Source organism: Bos indicus, chromosome 13, assembly GCF_029378745.1.
Source record: "Bos indicus isolate NIAB-ARS_2022 breed Sahiwal x Tharparkar chromosome 13, NIAB-ARS_B.indTharparkar_mat_pri_1.0, whole genome shotgun sequence".
Lineage (NCBI taxonomy): Eukaryota > Metazoa > Chordata > Mammalia > Artiodactyla > Bovidae > Bos > Bos indicus.
In genome coordinates this window covers 63,884,097-63,906,898 of record NC_091772.1, presented here as the reverse complement: position 1 = coordinate 63,906,898, position 22,802 = coordinate 63,884,097, and the positions used below count along the sequence as shown (strand labels likewise).

Genomic DNA, 22,802 nt, shown 5'->3' with positions numbered 1-22,802 from the left:
TTGAGTGATAGGCTTTGAGTTTTGGAATTAATATTCTGTGGAATGGAGGAATCACTGGGGAGAACTACTTGAGACTTAAGTCTTCCACAGATCTTTCTGAGGCAGCACAAACGGACTGGGAGAATGAAATGACAAGTTGCTACAGTCAATGAGGGTAAGGATGAAGGATGTGGGCTGTGGCAATGGGGGCAGCTCTGAAAGAAATGATTCTCAAGTTTTGGAGATGGACTTAACAGGATTTGAAGACCAATTAGATGGAACTAGTTATGGAAGACTCCCAGACTTGCTGTTAAGTAGAAGTATAGCAAAATGTTTAAGCACACATTCTTTGGAGTCAGACAGTCCTGGATTCCAACTTGTACTCTTGCCATGTAACAGCTAAGGACACTTGTAGCTTCTCAATCATCTTGAACCTATTTTCTGTAAAACAGAGATGATCATTCGTCTATGAAAGTGACCAGGAACACTAAATGACAGTGCATGTTACATATCTGAGTGTTTGGGATATAGTAATAAATGCTGAGAGTTGTCCTGGAGTAAGTGAATAGAGGTGTGATACTGGTTGCTAGGACAGACAAGACAAACAGAAGAGGTCTGAATTAGAAATGAGGAAAGTAACAGCATGGTTGTTTTCACTTATCTGCAGGAGTAACTAAAAATTTTCAAGGTCCCTTCCTTGTGCGTTGCTTTGAGGAAACCCTGATGCTCACAGCATCTTTGCCCAATGGGCATGGGGGACCAATACTGTCCTTCCTAGGTCTCCACTTAAGACCTGAAAGATTCCCATGGATCCTCCCCTTCAGTGTCCTGACCACAAAGAAGCTTTACAGACACATGGAAACTGACCAATGAAATGAGCTGGGAGTGACAGCAGTTTCTGTTCTGGAGTTCTACAACATGAGATCCTCTTCCTAGAAGTCCAGAGACTAGCAGCCAGTCAGCCACAGCTGAGTCCCAGTTTGATGCTTTGAAGAGTTTGGTGCTGGAAAGCCAAATGTTCAGTAAAAATAACTACTTATTTTCCCAGGGAGGATTTCCTCATGCTGGGGGAAACACGTCTTCCCTCTTTTCCTTAGCAACGGCGAAACTAGAGCTTCCTAGCTGCTTATATAGGACAGATTAAAGACGATAAGGTCTACTTTGAAGGATTTCCAAGGAACCTGTCTTTCAGTCACTGCTAGATCACCATATTAAAATTAAAAAAAAAAAAAAAAACAAACCCACTTCCCTTAGCGTCTTTCCACTGGGTCAATTTTAAATCACAGAATGACCACTTGGTTTCCTAATAAGAAAAAGTCTTGTTAGCTAGCTGGTGATTCTCTATTGAGCACCCATGGCTGAGATCCTGTCTTAGGGCACCCTTAGTTGTGCCAGAAAAGTAGACATCTTCATCTTGGTTCTCTTCAACACAGGCACCAAATCCAGTCTCACCCGAGTCTTTCTAGTTTTTCTCCCATCTACTTCAAGCACAGGCAGGCAGTAACTTGCCCATGTACAAAAGCAGAGGGGGAGAAATCTATACATCCTGGTCACATAAAAGGCTTCCCTGCAGGTGGGAAAAACTTTATTCAAGACTAATATCAAAGTGTACAAAGGAAGGACCAGAAAGTTTAATTGTAAACAGTCTTACATCTTTTAGGAAACACAAGTGAGGGAGCCCACTGCAGGACCTCTGTAACAGCACTTGACTCCCTATATGGTACTTGTAGAGTTACCTGAGTATTTGAAATTACAATTTAAGAAAACAAAGGAACTCCAATACAATAATATACAATCCAGTGCTGCTATTCCATTTTTGGTTAACAAAAGCATAGCATATATACAAATAATTCTGAAAGCAACTAAAAAAAAATGCGGGGGGGCTGGAGATGCCAACAATATTAAATAGATGTAGTTAACTTAAAGGAATTTAAAAGGATGGATTTACATCCAAAACAAGGAGGGATATAAAAACAGAAGTCTAATTCCATAAGTCATCCCTAGTAACATTTCAAGTTATTAACCAGGTAAATAAAAAATTGGCAGAGTGGGCCTAATTGACATAGTTGATTTAGGATGAACCTCTATGAGCTGGTGAGTCATGTTTCACTAAAATTTCTGATGAAATGACACTGGTATGTCAATCTCTTGATGAAAAATTAGTACCCGAACTTTTAAATAGAGTTATTGTAAGTCTTATGAAATTAAAATTCTCCTGCACTCTGATTTAAGATCATAAAAGCCAGAGCAAGAATTCATTATTATGAGCTGCTGGACCAGTTTTAAATCAATCTATTTGATAAAACAAGTAAGGTCCTTCCCTCCTCACCCAGGCTATGTGAAACGCTGCCTTCCCCAACCTCCCAAAAGAGCAGAAGAATAATAATAAGGCAATTGCTCATTTTACTTTGTTTTTATTTCAACATAACATGCAGTAAAAAAATTAACAGGATTTATTAGCATTTACAATGCTTACAAAGAAAAAGGACTCTAAAAGCAATTTAGTTCAGATTTAAGAAATCACTCTAATTAAACACTTACAATAAATCTATTTCCAAATGATCAGTTTGGACCAAAATTTAAGATAGCATTTGGTAGATATTTATGTCTGCTGTCTATCTGCAGTATTTTTATATAACCTCTGATTCTTGGGATATCCAGCCCCCATTTTCCTAACACAGCAGGGAAAGACATATACAGGTGGCCATTTAAATTAAAGGAAGAAATGGAGTAAGGGAGATCCCAGGCTGCAAAAATATATACAAGCATTTACCTTTTCCAGAACTAAACATTTCTTCCATAAAAATATTAATAGCCAAGCCCTATAGAACTAGGGCCGGGACTACTTCATATATAACTATTCTGTATTTTAAAAATATAGGGCAGAAAGCCTTTTGGATGATATTTATACATTTTCGCACAATATTTCTAGGTCCCTAAATGAATCATCAAGCATGTAGAACAAAAAAGTCTACTTTCTTACATTATCTCTTAATTTAATCTCATAAATCTCTAGTAAATATTGTAGGTAACTACATTTCAATATGAGCATTCACCTCAATAGGAAGTCTTTATAGAAGGTTTAATCTCCATAGCCATATATTACCAAAGTTCAGACATATAACGAATGGGTAGTTGGCAGACATTCGCTCTGTAAGACAAAGCAATAGTGTTTTTTGCCCCCTACCAACAAAAAGGCAGAGTCACTTTGAAAACTAGGGCTTTTAGAGACCATAGTACATTTCCTAGACTATGTAGAATAAAATCAAAATTAAGATAGGACTGGGGGTAGCCCAATCTCTCCCTTCACACTAACGACTTCTGGATGAGGCAACCCTTTCACTCACATGTCTGCTTTATGATGGCAGTGTTTTAGAATACAGATACACAAGTTAAAAAATGCTTTTGTCGTTGTTTCAAGATAAGAGTAGTTACGGACAAAACCCCCCATTTCCTTTCCAAATAGAACAGGGGTTTGCTATTTGCTTATTTTTGGCTCAATGCTACTTTTTCATGCTATGCTACTGAAACCTGCCAAAGTCCCTATTTCATGAGATATTAGGTTATGAGTTCAATTATGATAGGCACTCAGCTGGCTTAGGCTTTCTCCCACTGTCCTCTGACAGCAGTCATCTTGCTAAGTCTAAGCAGGCTAAGTTAAAAAAAATTACCACAGAGAAGGTCAAAGTGCATTAATCAGTTACTAACAGAGCAATCTAATGTTAAATGGTCATGGGAAAAACCTGTTAAAATTGTTAGACGTGAACAGAAAATTCAAATCAGGACAAGACAGAATGGAAGTAACTATTATAACATTTGTCAGATAAATTGTCAATCTGTGAAGTTTTAATTCACACAGACAATACATTTCTGTGGTTACTAGAAATGTATTGCTGTAAATGCATTTACTCACTTTTTTAACCAGTACCACAGCTCTTCCTCCCTAATGAAAATGAAAATGATTTTATAGATATTTTCATTGACCTCTACTTGGATTAGAAAGCACTCTAATTTGAACTCCTTAGCAGGAGTTAAATGTAACTGGAATTGTTGGATTATGATAAAATTTAAAGATGGAATTGATATACAGGAACACACAAAAACTGTCAATGGCCTTCGATAAAGTCACCCAAATTAATTTCAAAAATTGGCTAACTTTTTTTTTTTCTCTACAGTGAAGGCAGCATAGTGTCAGTATTGTTTGTCAAGTTTAGTATTTGCGAGGCAATTAAAACAATCAAATTTCTAAGTGAAGTCATTTGCAGACCGGGACCAACTTCTCCACAAAACTACTTTGTGGAGAGATACAAGAGTCTAGCATCTCTTTTCTAGGGATAACATCAAATGATGCATGGATTTCATGCTCCGAAAAGGAAAAACAACAGTCAGGCCAGGCTGAAAGAAGAGGGAGAGCACAAGCCGGAAGTTTGCTCACAACCCCAGAAGCTGGGCTGTTTTAAACAAATACCTCTTTCCATGAGGCTTAATAGGTAGATCCTATATATTTTAGTTACCATGGAAATTCCCTGCATATTTTCAGAATCTCTAAAAGAAAAAAAACCTAAGTGAGACTTCTGAGACACAAATTTTTTGTTAAGGAAACAATCTAGTGGAATAAGACAAGGCAGATTTCATTGCTGTGTTAATCTCATGTAAGTAAGGTTTATGACTAAGTCATTTGCAGATCTGATTTCTGAAAACACTGAGAAGAAACCCAGAATCACTGGGAGATAAATCTCAATGATAACATTAATTTACTTACACTCAAGATAACTCTCTAAACAGTCACAGTCCAATTTTACAAGTGTGCAATAGGCAAAGAAGGAAAAGGACAAACGTTGCAAATAAATTCTTGTCCTTTGGTGGTGCAGGCTCTCAGAATTCACTCTTGTCCAAAGCCTTCTGTTTCTTCAATAGCAAATAACAGCTTTTCCTTCAGTTGCTCATAGCTCTTGTAGGGTGGCAGGTCCAGGCGGTTAAAACTAAAAGTAAGAATTGTTACCTTGAGAAAAGGATATATACTAACAATGGTTTCAAAGCCAGGCAAAATTAGGTTGAAATCTCAGCTCCATCACTGGGCCCTTGGGCACCTGTTTTATTTTTTCACTTTTCCAAGTCTGTTTTTTTTCTTTGGTAAAATGAAAGTTAACAGTACTTACCTCTCAGGATTCAATAAAGAAGAAATAAGCATATATAGCATAGTACCAGATGCTCAATAGGTACGCAGTAAAATGCCAGACCTCTTAAACTTTCCCATTTACTCTATAATCAAACATGGTCAGCAAACGTTTGCTGTTTGGGCTAGATGGTAAATATTAATACTTTAGGCTTTGTGGGTCATAGGTCTCTTATCAAAAGGTTTTAAATATACCCCATTAACAATAAAAATATTTTCTGCTCTCATATCTAATATGCTGGTCCTACTGACTTTCTTTTATTCTTAACTATGAATTTTAAAAGGTATCTTCTAATTTGGGGGCATATTAAGGACACTTTCACAAGGTAACAGGCAGTGAATCTGCCCTAAAGCCTTGGCCTTCTGCTATAGTTTTAGGATAAGGTGCAGGTGGACACTTGGCGGGCTTCCCAGGTGGCTCAGTTGCAAAAAAGCTGCCTGCCAATGCAGGAGACACAGGTTCGATCCCTGGGTGGGTCGGGAAGATACCCTGGAGGAGGAAATGGCAACCCACTCTAGTATTCTTCCTGGGAAAATTTCATGAACAAAAGAGGCTAGAAGGCTACAGTAAATCCATGGGATCACAAAGTGTCAGTCATGACTGAGCACTCACTCAACAGATATTTGGTAACAGAAGAAATAATGTTTCCACAAAGGGAAAATAAATTTAGTTATAGAAATGAACAAATAAAAACATGGAACTTGAAAAAGTAATGAGACTAGTTTTCATGCATGACTGAGATAAGCTGTTCACAATAATGTAATGGCACAGTGTGTTCCAAGTTTAAAAAAAGTGACAAAAGGTCAAATCAAAATACATGTGTACAAGATGAGTGTAAGACAATCAACTGTATCTCGATATACTAGCAATGAATAATCTTAAGAGAAATTAAGAAAATAATTCCATTTATAATAGTTTCTTAAAGAATAAAATACTTAGGAATAAATTTTTCAGAAGAAAAGCAGGACTTACGTAATAAAAACTACAAAACACTGTTGAAATACATCAGACATCTAAATAAAGGGAAAGACACCTGATATTCATGAGTCAGAAGACAAGACTGTTAGGATGGCAATACTCCCCCAAACTAACTAATCAATTTGTATCAAAATCCCAGCTGATCTCTTTGCAGAATTGGACAAGCTGATCCTACAATTCATATGGAAATCCAAAGGACCCAGAAGAGCAGAAACAATCTTGAAAAAAGTTGGAGAATGCATATCTAATATCAAAACTTACTGAAAAGATATAATAATCAACAAAATGTTAGTCACTGTGAACAAATATTATAGATCAATGGAAAAGAAGTGAGAATTCAAAAATAAACCCATGTATTTATGGTCAACTGATTCTTCAACAAACATGCCAAGCTGTTTTAAAAAGTCGTATTAATGAAAATACAGAAGAGCACACAAGAGAGCATAAAAAGGGCAGATAGGAAAAATACACAAATGTCCGGCAAGGTCTATATATGACTACTGAAATGTCTCACAAAATAAAGTGCAGATATTGTTGGCATTACATTGAATTCCAACATTTTGTATTTAAGATTAGGGTTTTTAGTTTTGTACATTTTTGGAAATGTGGTTAAACTACATTTATAATAAGAAAACATTATTTCTGTCACTGTGCTAAGAGTCTCTCTCTATAGCTACCTAGATTTGATTTCTTCCTCTGCCTACAGAGAAATGTTAAAGTGTTTTCTAAATATCACATTTCAAAAAAAAAAAATGCAGTGGTGAGAAAAGGGATTAACTGTAAATTGGTAACAGAGATTGTTTTGGGGTGACAGAAATACTCTAAAACTGGATTGTAGTGATGGTTACTTCTTTGAAAATCTACTAAATATTACTAGATTAAAATGGGTAATTTTTTTGTTACATAAATTATATGTCACTAAAGCTGTTAAAAATAATTCAATACCATGGAGAAAATATTTCATTTCTAATTTGTAACATGCTTTAGTATATACAAGATAAGTGAGAAAAGGATATTTTCTACACTTTTTAAAATTTTTATTTTGGAGAAGAGTTGATTAACATTGTTGTGTTAGTTTCAGGTGAATAGTAAAGAGTTTCAGTTATACATAAACACTCTTTCTGATTTTACTTACCAGGTATGACTTCTAGGCAACCAATTTTCTTTCCCGACTTTTTCAATGCAGAACTTCTGTGGCCCATTGCTCCCTAAAATATAGTGAAATCATCAACCGCTTGATAGTGTAATGGTTCTCAAATTGCTATCCCCAATTCAGCTGTATCAGCATCACCAGGGAACTTAACGAATCACAAATACACAGGCCCCAACTGAACTGAATCAAAAATTCTAGGGGTGAGGCTCAGCAACAATATTTTAACAAGCTTCCAGATGATTCTGATGAGTACTCAATTTGAGAACCATATTGTTAATGCATGCTAAGGAGGAGAAAATGCAGTTTCATCTACACCCCTTAGCTAGAACACCAGAATGCTGTAATTAATAATATCTCACATTACAAGGCATAAAAAGTTTAATTTCAATTTTAAACAGGGAAACTAAAACTCACTGTCTTATAAAATTTGATTTAAATAGAAAACTGTGAAAACTTTAGAAAATGTAAACTACCTAATGAATTCAATAGGTCCTGTAGGGTGTGCCCTGACACACTTTTTACCCAATTCTTGCCTCTCATTTATCTCGAGTCGGCTGTTAATGGTTATCTTTTAGTACTGGTTTTCTCAAAACATCACTGCTGCCCCTCAGCAGCATTTATTGGTGGTCACAATTGGAAGTACTACTGGACTTCTGAATAAGACAGCGCCAGGCACACTTAACGTTTCTGCCATGTGTAAAATAAGTCAAGCCAAAGAATTTTCTCATGTTCCACCTGACTAAACACAATACAAATATAAATTGGTAGTACTTTTGCATCTACTAACACTGAAGTGTTTTCTTAAGTAGTTATGTGAAAAGCCCAGTATGGTCATTATGAAACAGGATAGCTAAAATAATAATTAAGCTTGAAATTATTAGTTTATGTACTGCACATTCTCTCAATATATTATAACATTTCTAGCCACACAGATGACAAGTTTAATAGTGCTAATTAGTATATAACAGAGTCTGGATTTCTTTTTTTTTTTTTTGATGATCTCATGAATCTTTATTTATAAAATTGGGAGGAATACTGGATTTGATCCACAGCTGCAGTATGCCAGACCTATTTAAGGAGTTCATAATTCTTTTGGTTTCTTATTATTCAGTATATATACCTATTAGCTTCCCTGGAAATAATTTCTGCAGGTCAATGAATATCTACTATAACATGATTAGAAAGCAAAATGATATATCAGTTCAGTTCAGTCACTCAGTCGTGTCCGACTGTCTGCAACTCCATGGACTGCAGCATGCCAGGCTTCCCTGTCCACCGCCAACTGCCAGAGCCCGCCCAAACTCATGTCCATTGAGTCAGTGATGCCCTCCAACCACTGCATCCTTTATCATCCACCTCTCCTCCTGCCTTCAGTCCTTCCCAATATCAGGATATTTTCCAGTGAGGCAGTTCTTTGCATTTCTTTTGGATTTCTTTTAATAGACTGAATCAAATATCAAAATAGAGAAATATGAAATGAAGGATTCACAGTGAATTTCAATGATAAAGGCTATTTGACAAATAATACCAGTTACCCTGGATGTTTTCTAAAATTTTATGGACTTGTAAGACATCATTTGTAAACATAAACTGAAATTTTAGGCTGTCTATTGTTTTCAATCTTACTGACAACTACCCCTAAACCAAACAACCTTCATATAGACTCCGCACGTTTATTCCTATTTTTCAACCTATTTCAACTTTAAAAAGGTCTGAGGTCTTTTAAATATCAGAGCCTTGGCTTATACTGGAATTCCATGATTAGACATTATACTTTAAGTTCTACCTCATTTTTCCTCTACTTTAATCAGCTATATTTTGGCAGGTATATTATCCTTATTTCATTTAGGCTATTTCCCTCTTTCTCTTACACGTATTTTTTTTGTCTATTATTTTTTACCTTTTCTATCTGTTCTTTCATATTTCAGTAATTCTTATATACAAAGAGCTTCTGACCTTCTCTTAGATCAGCTCATTTAAACAGGAACAACTTTTTGTGTCTTCTAACAGTTTCCCAGATATACATGTACTGAAATAAATATAATTTCTTCATAAATCACTTAAAAACTTCTAGATATTACAGTTAGTGTTATGTTCATGTATTTTTGGGAGGTTGTAGATACATTTCATATCTACCAACTTCATTATATAATATTAAAGATATAAATATGTTACAAAAATGGGATATTAGACCTGTTAAGGTCAAGATCCACCAGATTTAATTATTATATACTTTACTCTTACAACTTTATTTTCCTATACTGGGTGGAAGGGAGGTTAAACTAATTGTCCTCTAAAATTTGATGAATCACAATTTCACTGTCTTCCAAAAGTATCCTTCTGTATTGCTTCAGACTACTCCACCCAATCCTAATATTATTTCTAAGAGCAGACCTAGTTCTTATTTTTTTAATAATCAAGTTCCCAGTTTTTATTGAGAAACTTGTAGCAATTTTTTTCTTCCTTTTAGTCACTATTCCTTAACCTCTCCAAACCCCAACATGGTCTCTCTCTTTCAAACTAGAGAGCATTCTCAAAGGTGCCCCTCTCCAAAAATGTACTTAGAAATTATCCTTTTTGAGACTTCTCTGGAGCACTAGATAAAAACTTCCCTTCTATATTGCTTCGGAGAGACTAAAATATTTTTCTTTTTTACTCCCTGGCCTCTCCTCTGCCTCTAGGGTAGTTCTATCTCAACCCTAAATACAGATGTTTTTAAGCATCAGCTCTCTATTCTTTGTATTCTATTTCTGCACAAGCCCATCCATTCTCACAGCTTCACTGCTCTTATGAGCCTACTTTCTCTAACTCTTACCTCTAAACTCAACACCTATAAAACTGTCCTCTCATTGAAATTTTCTACTTGGTTGTCTGACAGTCACCTTACACTTAGCAGATTCCTTACACTTCACAACTTCTCCATGTTGCATAAAATGTAAGCATTCTTCCTTTATATTTAATATTCTAATCAAGTCTTATTTCTACCTTTGGAACTCCTCTTATTTCTACTTTTTCCATCCCTATTTTCTCTCTTAAGATCAGTTTTTTATCATAGCTCTAATGGTTTCTTCCTATTTCCACGCTTTTCTATTTGCATGCTATACTATCAAGTCTTCTAAAATGCAGCTTCAACAAATTCTATCTTCAAAAAGCTCCCAGAGCTTCCAAAACCCTAAGTAATGTCCAAATTCTTTTGGTCTGGTTTTTAAAGTCTTGAACTGGTTCAACATACTATCCAAAATCGTCTACTTGATCTACTTATGTCTTTACCTTTTGGCCATGCCACAGGGCACGTGGGCTCCTAGTCCCCCGGACAGTGATCGTACCCGCGTCCCTTGTGTGGGCAGTGCTGAGTCTTCACCACTGGACTGCCAGGGAGTCACCTACTTGATTCTTTAATTCTGACTCTCTTTTTCCAGCAGACTTAAGGATTCCAACTTCTATCCTCCCATGCTACTTGCATATTGTTAGTGTTAAATAAAGACCTGAATTTACTTATTATTTAATCACAAAATATTCTTATAGTCATCCATTTCTAAACAACATATAATTTAATCAGTGACTATTATGTGACAGGTAATAGAAATAAAAAGATGGAAGATATGGATCTATATCTCAAGCAGCTCCAGGTATAACAGGGAAGAGTGGTAAATAAGTCATTAAAATATAATACAAACAATAGTGCCTGGCTCACAGGAAACACTGAAATGTTTGCCAAATGAATGAAAAATGTGGAGTCTAGGCTAAGAATTAAACATTTTTGAGAGAAGGATTACAAAGTGATTTAAAAGTTGACACAAATCCTGGTTAACTATATCTAATTAAGAAAATAGCTATACTTTGTTATTTCTGATATACTGTATACACATTAGGGTAACAGCAGCGTGATCCTGTAGACATACCCATGAGGTCAGCAAATCCTCCAACTGGCAGTCGGCAGGTCCCAGTAACAAACTGCAAAAGTCGCATTCTCTTCTCATTATCGATTTCTTTAACAAACTGTTAAAAGCACATTTAAAGAGATACATAGGTCATATGCGTTTAGAATACTAAACAAAAAAGGAAAAAAAGATCATTTCATATCTTAGTTGAACTGCGAGGGTCAGATGCACCAGAAAATGCACCTATCACCGTGGGTGGTAGGCCTTCTCCCTGCTTGTCAAAAGCCCCACTCATCAGCCCCCTCCACCAACACCAATCCTAGTACCACAAGCTTATAGGTAAAGAGAAGAGTGCCCTGGGCTCGAGAGCACCCTACTCGTGCAGCCTCAAGATCAGCTCTTCTAGGGCACCCCTCCTTTTACCCCTAGATCTGCCTGTCCAACAGACATACATGTGGTTACAAAGGATGCAGAGTTTGAGTTAGAACAGACTTTTTGGTTTTATGAACAAATGAAATTAAGCTCACAAATTCTGACCTGGATATATCCCAGGAATGTTCTTCTTTCAATGTTCTTTATGTTTTGGTGTAGCTATGTGTTGCCAGAATTATGTGGTTTTTAACTCCTACAACCCTGACTCAAAGCATTAAGTTTCTAGAGAATGCTTTCTAGCCTGCAGCACAAGAATTTTGGCTCAGCCAAATTTTTTGTAAAGAATTTTTATCTTACTGTACTAACTTATAGAAGCTTGGTCATTTCAGCTTGAGTTTTTTTCTAATTTATTTTTAATTGAAGGATAATTACAATATTGTATTGGTTTCTGGCATACATCAACATGGATCATCCAGAAGTATACAAATGTCCCTTCCCTTCTTATGAGGTTCTTTACATAAAAAGCAGGCATTAAAAAAAAACTTTTTTTTTACTGTGGTTAAATATATATAAAATAAAAATTTACCATTTTAAGTATACAATTCAATGACACTAAACATATTCACACTGTTGTGTAACCATTGCCACCATTTCCAGAACTTTAGTTTACCAAACAAAAACTCATTTCTTTAAACTTACCTCCTTGCTTCTGCCTTCTCCCCTGTCCTTGGTAAACTCTATTCTACTTTCTGTCTCTATAAATTTGCTTATTCTAGATACTTCATGTAAGTGGAATCATACAATATTTGTCCTTTTGTGGCTGTCTTATTTCACTTAGCATTGTATCCTTAAGGTTCACCCATGCTATAGCCTGTGTTAGAATTTCCTTTCTAACGTTGGACAATATTGCACTGTATGTACATACCACATTTTGTTTATCCAATCATCTGTTGATGGACATTTTAAGTTGCTTCCACCTTTTGGCTAATATAGATAATGCTGATTATGAACATAGTTATATGATAAGTATCTGAGTTCCTGCCTTAAATTCTTTTGGGTATGACCAAAAGAATATATTGTTGAACCATAAGGTAATTCTATGTTTAACATTTTGAGGACCCACCAAACTGTTTTCCATAGTGGTATACCATTTTATATTGTCACCAGCAATGTAGGAGGAATCCCAATTTCTCCACATCCTTACCAAGGATGAATAACTTTCATTTTTTTTTTAATAACACCTTAAATGGGTGTTATTAAACACCTTAATGGGTGTACATCTCACTTTCATTTTGATTTGCACTTTTCTAATGATTAGTGAGCAATTTTTCAGATACTTATAGAAGAAATTTTGGAGGAGACACCATTATGATTCCAAACCAAGGGCCTCTAAGTTCTAAACATTAAATAATTCTTAATGAGATACGAATAATTAATGAAAATCATAGTTCAGACAATTCTATACAATCCTCAAAGCATTTAGATCAAATACAGGGGAATGTTATTATCTGGTGTTATCTTATTCTCTAGGCGAAGGTGCAAGGCGTGTGTTGCTTACTTGGCAATAGTCAAAGAATGCTGTATTCACTTATTACAATGCATAGAATGGAATGAGGACCCTGAACATACTGGTACATTTTATTCTATGACTCATTTCCATATGTGGTAAGCATTTTCTACAAAGTTATGGTTTATCTTCCAAAAGAAAGAAACTGAGACAAACCTGCCAAAACCACATGATTTGTTTACTTGTCCTGGTATAGTGACGGTAGATGGCATGTCTTTGCCAATCATTCAAATCAATCTCTTGCATCCCACATAAAAGAACCTTTAGGGATAAAAAAGACAAATAGTTTCTTTAGGTAAATGTACAACCTATATAAAAATACTAGACATAGATAAGACTAATATTAAACGATTTTCAAAAATTAATCAGGAGGCTTTAGCTAAAAATGTGTGTGTCAAGAATTTCATCAAAATTTTAGCTATATTACTTATAAAAGTTGAGTTTCCATGTTTGGTATCATATATACACATATTCAGGTGAATAAGTTCCTCACTGGGCAGAGGTTCTAATATCTTTGGCAAAATTTTATATTTTTGGATAAATTATAGACTTTTAACTACTGGGGATTCTTCAGAAACATACTGCCAGAACAAAAAAATATTACTGCCATTGGAAAGATAGTGAAGTGAGTTGAAAACAGATACGTGAAAGCATTATTTACCAGCATGCTTCAGAGGAAAGGAGAACTCATTACCTCTAATTCCTTTGCATCGAAGTACTGTAAATACTGCTGGGGAAGAATTTCATTAAAGCCCTCAAAGAAAGCTTGCGTCTGTTCTTCAACACCACGAGACAATCTCCATTCAGCTACCATTCTGGTAAATAATTATAAAAAAAGATGATGAGGAAGTTTAGATTTTACCTTTAAATTTTGAGTATAAAAATAATTTTTAAAAACTTTATTATGAAGAGTGTCAAATACATATGAGTAAAATAAATGAACCCTATGTACAGATATCTCAGCTTCAAGACAATACCAATCTTATTTCATTATGCTTCTATCCATACCCTAGACAGCATGTAATTTCATCTGAAACAAGTATTTGAGTATATATTTCTATTAGTCTTTTTTTAAAAAACAAACTATATTTCTATCATCACACAAAAAAGGTAACAATAATTCCTTTACATCAAATATTCAATGCTCAATTTCTACTGATTGACTCAAATTTTTGGACATACTGACTGTATCAGATTCAATTTTCTTCAAATTTTCATCTACAAAGACACATATCAATATGAACAGTCAAAATTACACCAAATAAAAAACTTTCTGCTTTGTTACAGAATGATTTTAATGAGCAAACAAACATATTTTAGGCATTTGATTACTTGATGACAATTTCAGACAACACAAGTTCTAAAGTTTATTAAACTCTGAAATTTTGGAAAATAGCAATGTTGGTTGTATTGGACTAATCTCCCTGGTGATTATAATTACAAACACTGGGCAAATTATAGATATCAAATGTCTGAAGGCATCAGAGAGAAACCAAAGGCAGGCAGAAACTGGTGGGGACAAGATTCTTGAAGGAGGCTGGCACTCTGGAGCAGAGCCACATTTACTACACTTTTCCTCTGAGAGCACTGACCAGTTTACAAAGAGCACAGGAAAATGAAACTCAAATTAAAAGCAACGGTATCACTGGGCTGTGGAGATATAAGGTTAACAGCTTAAAGCTGCCAAAGCAGCTACAGAAAAATCCCTGAAAGAAAAAAGACAGAGGGTGTTCTGAAATCTGTACTTCAAATACACTTCAAATCCTTAACTGACTCCTAAATACACATGTGCAAAATGATGAGATGCCAGGGAACCCTGTCCAGTAAACAACTGGAGAGTCAAAGACCCAATCAGAAATTTTGGTAGTCACCTAGTGCTGTAGAGACAGAATTTAAATTTAATTCTCACAAGTTATATGGAAAATACCTGGGCTTTCCACTGTAAGGACTATGGAACCATATTCTAAGGAATAAAGAATATGTTTTAGGATTAAAAGCAAAATGGAAATACAGGAGCTCTAGCAAGCATCCACAAAATGAATGTGATCTGTCCTTAACTTTTTGTCAAAACAAAACTCAATATACTTCAAAGAAAAAAAAAAGAATTCAGAGTCTCTACCATGTATTATCCATAATGAAAAAATGACTGCATGTGCAAAGAAGCTGAAAAATGTGACTCAAAAGAGAAAAAAGTCCATAAATAATAACTGGGAAAACTGATAGCTCAAATGTTTAAGTTAGTAAATACTTTAAAAAAACTAGTAAAATGTGTTAAATAATTTAGAGGACAAGATGGACAAACTGTATGAAGAGATGAAGATTCTCAACACAGAAACTCTTGAAAGAACCAAATGGAAATTTAAGAATATCTGAAATGAAAATTTAATTGGATGAGTTTAAGAGCACTGTATTCAAAGACAAATCAATCAAAATGGCCCAAACTGAATCACAGAGAAAATGAAAAAAATACAAACACCACCTGGGATAATATCAAAGGTTAAATATACATGTAACTGAAGTCTCTGAAGTATGAAAGAAGGAACCAAAGGAAAAGGAACATCTATAGAAAGAACAAAAATTTTCCGTAACTGCTAACATGGCATCAATCACAAGAAGCTTACAAAATGCCAGAAAGGATAAATATAAAAGCAATCACAATTAGATACATCAGAATAAAAATGCTTAAAAAACAAAATCTTTTAAAAGCCAGAGAAGAAAGCATATACTTCATCCAGAAAATAAAAACAATGGCTCACATCAACAAAAACAGAAGCCAATAATGGAATAACAGCATTGAAAGAAAGTGCTAAAAAAAACACAAAACTACAAACCTAGAATTCTAAATCGAGTGAAAATATCCTTCAAATATTGAAGGTGACATACAAGTATTTTCGGATAAAAGCTGAGACAATTCACTGCCAGCAAGCACACATTAACAGAAATGGTGAAGGAAGTTTTTAAAGCTGAAGGGAAATGATCCCAGGTGAAAAAAAAATGTAACTGCAGAAAGAAATGAAGAAAACTAGAAATGGTAATGTGAGTAAATATAAAAGACTACTATTCCTTAATTTCTTTTAAAATATATTGATTTCTTAAAGCAAGAAAATAGTATTACGGGGTTATAAACATCAGAAATACAATGATAAAAATAGCACAAATGGCTGAAGTGAGATAAAATTATACTATTATGAGCCTCTTATATTAGTATATTAGTACAATGTTACATATATGAATATAGCAGTATAAAATTAATTAAAAGTGGTAAGTTAAGGATGTATATTTTCATTAGAACAATCATTAAAAAATTAAAGAGGTATAGTGAAGAAAAACACCAAAGATATACGAAAAGAAAACTAGAAATTATTAATACAAAGGACGGCAGGAAAGGAGGAACAAAAGAAATTGGGAAAAAGAAGAAACAAATAGCAAGGTGGCAAACTTAAGTCCAATCATGTCAGTAACAACATTCAACTTAAATGTACTAATTGCAATTAAAAATAAAGATTATCAGACTAGATAAAAATAATAAGACCTAAGAATATTCTGCTTATAAGAAACATACTTTAAACAGAAAGACAAAGGATTGAAAATAAAGCATAGAGGAAGATATGTCATGCAAATATTAATCACAAGAAAGCTGGAGAGGATATTTTAATATTTGAAAAGTAGAAAAACAGGCAAGAGATCCAGAAGCAGGAATTCAAGCAGCAGCAGTTATATGAAATCTCACCCATATCTGACAGAACTGTTGCTGAGAATATGTGAGTGAACTAATAACTCGAGACTAAAAGTATGAAAGCAAAGCATAAGAGAATACACTAAGAAAATCATTTTACTTAAAAATTTTACCTGATCTTTCAATATTCCCCACAAAAACATCTGCATATAAAATTGAGATTGTTTTCAATGCCATGATGTTAGACGGCATAGTAGTTACAGAACTGGTATTTAAAAGGGTGAGCCAACACTGCTTCTACCCTTCAAACTTTCACTTCTGGAGAAAAACTGAAAGGTCTATCTGTTCAAATTTTTTTTCTATTACTTTATAAATCTTCATATTTCTGGTTACACTGAAAAATACCATAAAGGGGAGATGAAACTCGTCAACATCCACTAGACTAATTCTTTGGAAGGCTTACAGTTTGAATTAACCTTCATGGTAGTCCCTCTACCCTGCTGCCTCCTCAAGAATCCATCCTACCTTTCACGTGCTTTACTGTCAGACTTGTTACAAAGAAATTTATACTGTCTATTGAACTTAGTCCTTAATTTCTTGTCACCTGGCTTCTATATCTACCACTGGGCTATAGTTCTAACTGTTATAAGGATTATCGTAACTTACTAGCCACCACATTGTGTAAAGGTTCATTTTCCTTGACTTCTGAAGTACAGGACATGGCAAAGGGGCTACTAATCCTGAGCTTCCTGACGGAACCACACACTATGGCAACTCTATTCACCATTTGTGACTTGTGCTTTCCATCCTGTACATTGCTTCCAAGAACTTTTGCTCTATTTCTACATAACTGAATGCTTCCCAAACATCAAGTCTCAAATTAACTATCATCAGATTCCAGTTCCATGATTATAACGAGATAAAGCAATGTCTCCTATAGTATTTGTTCCTCTCAATGTACTTACAAGATAGGAAGTGGTGAATTGTGTCCTTAATAACATACAATCAGGTCTGATAATAATTAGTATAAAGACAAATAATACTTTTTGAAATACTGTATACTAGTACATATATAGTCCAACAGAAAGGCTAAAAACCATGCCAAAAAGAGCATTCTCTCTTACCTGATATATTCCTCTTTATTTTCTTCTGTTACAAGAATATTGCCACCATTGGGTTTCAAATCATGACTCTTGATTTCACCTAAGATTTCTTTATCAACGGAGAAATACATTTCCAAACCACACTCCTCAATATTGTTCTCTCTGCCCAAATGAAAGTAACACTGTTACACTAATTTAATCATTTAAGGTTCTTTTTTAAAACTAAAGGACTATGTTCTTCAGTAATTAATGTTTTAGTCACTAAGTCTTGTCCAACTCTTCTGCGACATCATGGATTACAGCCTGCCAGTCTCCTCTATCCATGGGATTCTCCAGGCAAGAATACTGGAGTTGGGTGCCAATTCATTCTCCAGGGGATCTTCCCAACTCAGGGGTCAAATCCTTGTCTTCCTGCATAGGCAGGTGGATTCTTTACCACTGAGCCACCTGGGAAGCAATATGTTCTTCAACAATTATTGTTAAACTGTAACATCAGAATAACAAAGCTGGAATATGATGCTCTAATAGTCATATTTTGCCTAACATTTTTGGGTATATTTCTATAAAAATAATCAATCATACTGAATAATGAGACAGATATAACGTAAATCATGTAAATTCAGTAAACCAATTACATGCTTACAGTCTGAATACATTGCCAACACTATAATGAAAGCATACAGACTAGAGACTTCCCTGGTGGTCCAGTGGCTAAGACTTCAATGGAGAGGGCCCAGGTTCAATCCCTGGTCCGGGGAACTAGATCCCACATGCTGCAACTAAAAGATCCCGCATGCCCCAAAGAAGACCAAAGATCCCGTGTGCCACAACTGAGACCCAGCAAAGCCAAAGAAATACTTTTTTAAAAAGAAAACATATAGATTATATTTTGATAATTAAAAGGAAACAAACTTACTTAACCCAGATGAGAGAATTGTAAAATTCTGGATCAATCGATTCTAAATCCTTCAGTCCAACTGGTTTATTCAAGATACGCTTATAGAATGGCAAAGAAAAACCTGTGTCTATGAATTTCCCATGGAACAGAGCCTATGCAAGAAGAAAACAATCCATAATTTTATAACAGTCAGTACTTCAGAATGTTAAGATGAGTTCTTCAGTTAAAAGACAAATAAAACAAACTCCCCATCATACAATCTATTATGGAATATTTCTAGGAAAAGGGAAGATATAAGAACCCAATCTTAAGACATGTCAGTGATGAGAAAATTTCAAACGAGAAAGTTAAAGGCACAATGCTTTATTTAGTATTGCTGAATTAGCAAAGTAAACACAGCTTTCCACTTGCACTTACCATAGCAATAAACCTGCCAATAAAACGAAAATATTTCAGGTGATCTGGATTGATGTAAGAAGCGGGGTTTATCTGCAAGCAGTAGTTATCCTTCCCTGCATATTCAAACAGGCAATACATTGGGTTCAACACCTCATGTGACAAAAGAAAGAACCATTCTCTGAAACCAAAAGAAAATTTAGGGTGAAAAATCTTGTAAGTAACCATACCAATAAATCAAAGAGAAGTGCTATAAAGCTCTCAGGAATCTATACTCCTCACGTGGTGATATTTCTCTAGTCTCACACTGATTTTTACAGCTTCTGTACAAACCACCATCTATTTTGCAAAGATATTTACACATTGCTTATTTCAAAGAATCTAAGACATCGTTGACTTTAAAGACAACATTATTTGATGAACCACTAAAAAAAATTTCCAACTGTAATACACATCTCAGTTTCAGAGATGTTAAAATATGAAAACTTTAGTCTTAGAATCAGTGAAATACTCAACATAGGCAGGTTTAAACTTCACTGTTGACCCATGTGGTTAGAGTAGCTGAAACAAGTCTAACATTATTCCATTCATGTCCAAGCCCCTCAGTGATGCTCATTAAGTGCTACCGCTCTCTTAAATATGAAAAAACTTCCAATATCACAGAGGCAATAAAACACTTAATTCAAGCTATTCATTCATTAGAAAAATACACTGAGAAGCTCTAATTCAAATGCTGTGAAAGTATCAACCAACACTAACGTAAGATTATAGTTACTAACTATGTAACAGGGGTGAGGATCTGGCAGAACAGTAGGCAGAGTGAATCTGGGGCAATTTATCAGTTCATGCCCAAGATTTCTTTTTTTGTTGATTTATGGCCTCTGCTGGTAATCCTGCTTATACTTAATACTACTAGTTAATTTTGTAGCTAGGAATGGATGATTACCCTCCTCCTGAATTATCTTTAAACAAAATTAAATGTTTCTACTCATATTTTTATTTACCTGTGATTACTTCATACATTTTGAAATATGAACTTTGAAACAAAACCTAAGTAAAAACAACTAAAATGCAGTGACCAGTTAGTGACTCCACAAAGACTCAGGGTCTGAAGTAGGGTATTAATAAACTATATTTCTATACAGCAATCCCAGAGAAGCAGTTATGATCACTCTTATTATACAGATGAAGGTAGTTGCCCCAAGTCATACTACTAAGTACAGAAAAAGGATTCAAACGCAATCTTGACTTCAAAATCCTTGGCTTTTTGTAAGGCCACTGATATGCAAATTTTTAACCCTGTATAATATATCGTTATGGAATAAGCAAAGCAACTTGCTGCTTGAGTCCGTCTTCCAGGGTTTGATTAGAAGCTTCAACATTAAGAAAAGAGAATTTAAAATTTCAAGTCCTATTTTACATAGCCTTCTATACTCTCAAAACAGATATATATATATTTTAAACTCAGTTGGGAACTGAATGACTATTATTTCTATCAAGAGTCTGTGTTGGGGAACGTGACCTGAACACTCTAGGGCCTTGTATGTTTTACGGAACAGATATGATGCAGTCAACTGAACACTGGCTTCTAGTTCGAAGATGTGAAACTTACATCCAGGCTCTACAACTTAGTTATGTGTCTCTGGTGACTCTCTATACCTCATTATTACCTGGAAAATTCTCTCACAGAATTATCCTGATGAATAAATGAGTGATGTGGGTGAAATCAACTAGCAGTACCTTAGAGAGAGAAGTATTGAATTAATGGTTTTTGAAGTTTTATAACTGCAACATTTAATAAAGGTACAAAAATTTGCTATATTTCATTTTCCTGAAATAGAAAATTGAGAAAATACTTGCAAGCAAAGTGTAATGATACCTTTGGAGGAAAGGAACTAAGTTCTGAGTATTCATATTATCACTACCTTGCTACACCTCCATAATCTAAACCTTCTTCTCCTGGAAAAATCACCCACAAACGTCTTCGCAGATCTTGAGGACTGAAGCTCATTATCTACCAAAAAATAAAGGTATAAGAATTGGTAAAAGTAGAAACACCTTAATCACTTACTTCCGGGTTAGAAATCTCCTTCAGTATAAGTAACTGAAATTCCTCAGGACATAGAATAGTGTTTGTAGTTTGGTCAATTTCACACATACAGAAAATAAAGTTTCATAATATTTTATAAATTACACATATCTATATTTCTGTATACTTTATATATAATTTTCTTTTAAATGATCCTACCACTGACAAAATTCCTCTTCTCAATTGCTTAGAGCAGAGTAACTGTGACCACGATCAGAGGTTAGGTCCTTATTTGGTTTGGGCCAGGTTTCAGTTTATTTTATACCCAAAAGGTACACATAATAGCTAATTGGCTAACTTGGAAATGAAAAACAGTGGCTGTGACAGAACAGTTACCTTGGAAACTCATTCTCAGTGGAAAACTGGAAAAACTGCTCAAAGTTTGTACTCTACTACAGTAGTTAATATGATCATCTTCATATTTTTAGGACAGTGCCATTACTGAGCGACAGTGGAGAGGTCAGTCAGGTTCTTCCTTTTTAAAAGTATTTAAATACTTACCCAAAATTGGGCATGTAGATTACAAACATTACTCTTAGGGGAAAAAAATGACATGGAGAGAAGAAAGTCCATACAATGATTCTATTTTATGAAGGGACAATGAACAATTTTAAGAATGAACAATCAAATTTAAATATCTAGAGAGGCCCAGGAAGTGACCTGCTTATTCTAAGGATCTCTCAGTTTCTATACTTTCATGAATTCATATCCCACATGAAACAAATAATTTGATGCTTATGACAAATGTTCTACAAATACTACAGGCTAGAAATATACCAATGGAAATGAGATATAAGTTAAAATTATCTTGTTCATTTCTTGTTCCTTCTGGTTATTCTTTGTCCCTGTGGCTGCTCCCCAAACCGTAGGATAGTCCCTGATCTTGTTTGCTGTTCCCCTTTAAATAATACCCTTTAACAAATGTCTAATATGAAGGAGGGCTTTGCAGATGGTGCTAGTGGTAAAGAACCCGACTACCAATGCAGGAGATGTAAGAGACACAGGTTCAACCCCTGGGTAGGGAATATCCCCTTGAGGAAGGCATGGAAACCCACTCTAGTATTCTTGCCTGGAGAATCCCATGGGTAGCGAAGCCTGGCAGGGTCGCAAAGAGTCAGACATGACTGAAGTGACTTAGCACACCCAGCACACAAGATGAAGGAAAAAAAATGTTTCTCCTGCCATTTCCCCCATAAACAGTTCTGCTGTGTCAAAAAACACACCACCTTAAACAACTTTATCCAAACATTATGAAGAAAATCTGATGTTAATTTTGTTATATGTCACTCTTCCAAACACATTTTTAAGTTATTTCACATTTATTGGATGGGTGTACAATCTAGGGTAAGAATTTTTAAAAACTGTTTTAGCACCACCTGGTCTGTCATTCTGCAAAAGTCTCCACGTGTCAAATGCTAAAGGGACATTTACTCATGTCTGCATCTTTTCAGCACTGCTATCATCAAGTCATGCTCCAAGAAACTGGCTCACCAGGGATTGACCACTCAGTGACTACATACTGGTTATGAACAT

General features: G+C 35.0%; 1 protein-coding gene across 4 annotated transcripts in view; it reads right to left on the bottom strand.

Annotated features, from left to right (window-relative positions):
- Window positions 1-1,580: 1,580 nt before the first annotated feature.
- The window catches only part of ITCH (itchy E3 ubiquitin protein ligase), a 100,052-nt gene continuing 78,830 nt past the window's right edge, over window positions 1,581-22,802 (bottom strand). For all 4 annotated transcript variants that reach the window (XM_070801530.1, XM_070801532.1, XM_070801531.1 and 1 more), the window contains 9 exons: window positions 21,106-21,194; window positions 19,202-19,361; window positions 18,803-18,936; window positions 17,908-18,048; window positions 13,802-13,922; window positions 13,264-13,368; window positions 11,190-11,286; window positions 7,270-7,342; window positions 1,581-4,961 (listed from right to left, as the gene is read on the bottom strand). In XM_070801530.1, the coding sequence (XP_070657631.1) occupies window positions 4,862-4,961; window positions 7,270-7,342; window positions 11,190-11,286; window positions 13,264-13,368; window positions 13,802-13,922; window positions 17,908-18,048; window positions 18,803-18,936; window positions 19,202-19,361; window positions 21,106-21,194 (1,020 nt within the window). In that variant the 3' untranslated portion in view covers window positions 1,581-4,861. The remainder of the gene's footprint in view (window positions 4,962-7,269; window positions 7,343-11,189; window positions 11,287-13,263; window positions 13,369-13,801; window positions 13,923-17,907; window positions 18,049-18,802; window positions 18,937-19,201; window positions 19,362-21,105; window positions 21,195-22,802) is intronic.